At 35.8% G+C, this 2,910-nt stretch overlaps 1 protein-coding gene across 1 annotated transcript; it reads left to right on the top strand.

Annotated features, from left to right (window-relative positions):
• Positions 1–298: 298 nt before the first annotated feature.
• LOC104535649 (pulmonary surfactant-associated protein A-like) lies at positions 299–2,383 on the top strand (the record flags this gene model as incomplete). Its single annotated transcript, XM_010193264.1, has 3 exons — positions 299–364; positions 1,215–1,280; positions 2,007–2,383. Coding segments are annotated over 3 exons (509 nt in total), but the record flags the coding sequence as incomplete, so codon positions are not given.
• Between the last annotated feature and the right edge of the window lie 527 nt (positions 2,384–2,910).

The following is a 2,910-nucleotide window of genomic DNA, read 5'->3' on the forward strand; positions in this document are numbered from 1 at the left end:
TGTTTTTTTAAAGTATGAAGAAAGTGTTATTTCAGTATTTACCCATGTAATTTTTCTAGCTTGTTTCTCTAATAGTCAGAGATGGTATATGTGCAAAAGTAATCTGGTAAGAAACACACTTTGCACTGTGTAATTTTCTATGTAGAAATGCTTTCTCCAGGTCCATTACCAAGGCTAAAAGCACTATCAAAATTATTCATATATGTAACACATTTCAGTTTGGGTTTAAGTTCTATTTCATCCTGCAGTTCCCAGAACATGCATCAATTGGAAAGAAAATTATTCTTCTCTTTTCCAGGTCTCAAAGTACCCTTCGGAAGCCTGACATGGCCTTGTGGAAGAGATGGTCTTCCTTGGCCTCAAGGTGAGAAAGGAGAAAAAGCGGATTATTGGACAACCATATGAAAAGCTGATGTCCATGTAATGTTCTGACAGTCAACTGAACTCTCTTTATTGAGTCAGATGTGTTGGGTTTTACTGACTGTGAAAGCCAATAAGAGTTGCAACATTGCAACTTGGAGAGAAGGAGATGCAGCAATATTTTGTGCTTCTACATTCCCGTTTTAGTTGTGAATAACGGGAACACAATCATGGAAGCACACTAGTAACTTTATTCTACATGCAGGACCTTTGTTACCGATGGAAATTTGTATGAAAAAAGTATCTACATTTTCAGTGAGTTCCCATCTTTAGCAAGCAGTGCTGGATGGACTGTATTTCACAGAAACTATGCAGAAACCCTCCTATACCAGTGTTTATGGTTTCCATTAAAATAAGACCCCACTGTAAAAACACAAAGCATCCACTCAGCAGATTAAAAAGAAAACAATATGATGCCATAGGAACTGTTCCCTACCCAAAATGCTTATGCTTGTTCACTAACAATTATTATAATGAAACAAATTCTCTTTGGCAAAGCCACTTTCACAGACATGACAAACATAAGGCTTCAACGTAGAAAAACTCATTTACTTCTGTGCAGAGGGGAATTATCAGCATTTCAAAAGCTCAGAGGTGTTTTGTTTGTTTGCTTTAATATAGGTTAAAAACAGTGTGAAAAAATACTGGAAAAATATTTATTTTACACTAGATGATGTTAAAAATACATTATGTGCCAGTTAGCTTTGGAATATGATTAGTTTTATCAAAGGAATTGTTCCTATCAGCAAAGCCAAGCTTTGCTTGAATGTATAACTTCCTTTTAATCTGTGTAGGTCTATCTGATTCTCCGGACACTGAACTCTACAGTTTGAAACACCGACTCTCCAGACTTGAAGGCGGTAATTTTTCCCATTTTTACTTTTTCAGCTCACAGTCAATTTTAAATGCAATAGGCAAAATTAATTATAAAATCATGACTTTCAGGAAAGAAATCACACATCAAAATGGTACTGCATCACAGAACTCCATAATCTGATCCAAGGGAGGGGAGATCAGAGCTCATTTCCCCCAAATTTTATTTATTAAAAAAAATATTCTAATTGATGTTGAACTTTTCACATGGATTCATGGGAACTCCTCAGACTTGTACCACATTGCCAGCATTTTTATCTATCAGCAAGCAGATTGTTAAAGGTGGTAAACTGTTTTGTACTGAGAAGGAATTCACAAGAGTTATAATTTCTCTGTTTCACTTGCTCGAATTTGAAGCAAACTGATTCTCTTCAGAGAGTACAGACAATGTAATAGGGCTGATAGTGTATGTAGCAAATGATAGTGGGGCATCCTTGGATGTTGTCCTCTTGGAGAAGACTACAACAGATGGTCACAAGCAGGTTAACAATACACAGTGAACAACTAGAGAACTGGTAAAATTTTGAGCATTTTTATTCCTCTTTATCCTTTACTCTCATTCTTTGCGTCTATTTCCTCCTCTGCCTGTCTTACCACTTTTAATTTTCTCTTTATCTCTTGATTTCTCTTTCTTTGCTTTCTCATCTATATGCCATAGGAAATTTTATTTAAAAAAAAACAACTAACTAGGTTTTTTTCTTTTCATGTCTTAGTGCTTACTTTGAATGGGAAAATAAAAGAAGTAGGAGAGAAGATACTTGCCAGCAATGGGAAGGAAGCTGATTTTGCATCTGCACTAAAATCCTGTGAAGCAGCTGGAGGAACTCTTGCAACTCCAGTGAATGAGGATGAGAATAAAGCTGTTTTGAGTATTGTGAAACAGTATAACCGATATGCTTACTTGGGCATTAAAGAGGGTGAGACTTCAGGTCAATTTAATTATATAAATGGCACACCTCTGAATTATACCAAGTGGCACCAACATGAGCCTAATGGCAAAGGGACAGAAAAATGTGTGGAGATGTACACTGATGGGAGCTGGAATGATAAAAAATGCAACCTGTATCGCCTCACAATCTGTGAATTTTGAAGAACGGCATTTCAGCCACCTGAGTATGGAAACAACAAAATATCCTGTGTCTCACATTTATGCAATTTCTGCAATCAGTCTATGTCAGAAAATCTAAAATTAATCATACTACAGTAATCTTTATCCTCAAGAAAATGCCAAATGTGGTAGGTGATTAACTTAAATAAAGTGTGCCTAATCTGATGTGTTTCTCTCTTTTGTGAGATTGGGAATAGTTCAGAATTCATTTTTCATGGCAGTCTCTGTACACTATGTCTTTGTGAAGATTAGAGGAAAATTTTAAGGTTAGACTCGAGTTATTGGAAAAGCCTGAAGTTAAAGTTGTCTGTGGATTCATAGTGGAAGCATTTCCAAGTATTTAATAGTTTCTGACTTAAAAGAGATGCACAGAATTTGACTTCACTGGAGCAATTAGGGTCTCAGGTTTTGTATGTCTCTGTTCTAGGGCTTGTATTGTGTGATATTGAGGCATGCACTGATTCATTCAGCATTCTGTAAATAAATACAAAACTATAAAATATAAAAAT

This window comes from Mesitornis unicolor, unplaced genomic scaffold (genome assembly GCF_000695765.1).
Source record: "Mesitornis unicolor isolate BGI_N332 unplaced genomic scaffold, ASM69576v1 C13475800, whole genome shotgun sequence".
Lineage (NCBI taxonomy): Eukaryota > Metazoa > Chordata > Aves > Mesitornithiformes > Mesitornithidae > Mesitornis > Mesitornis unicolor.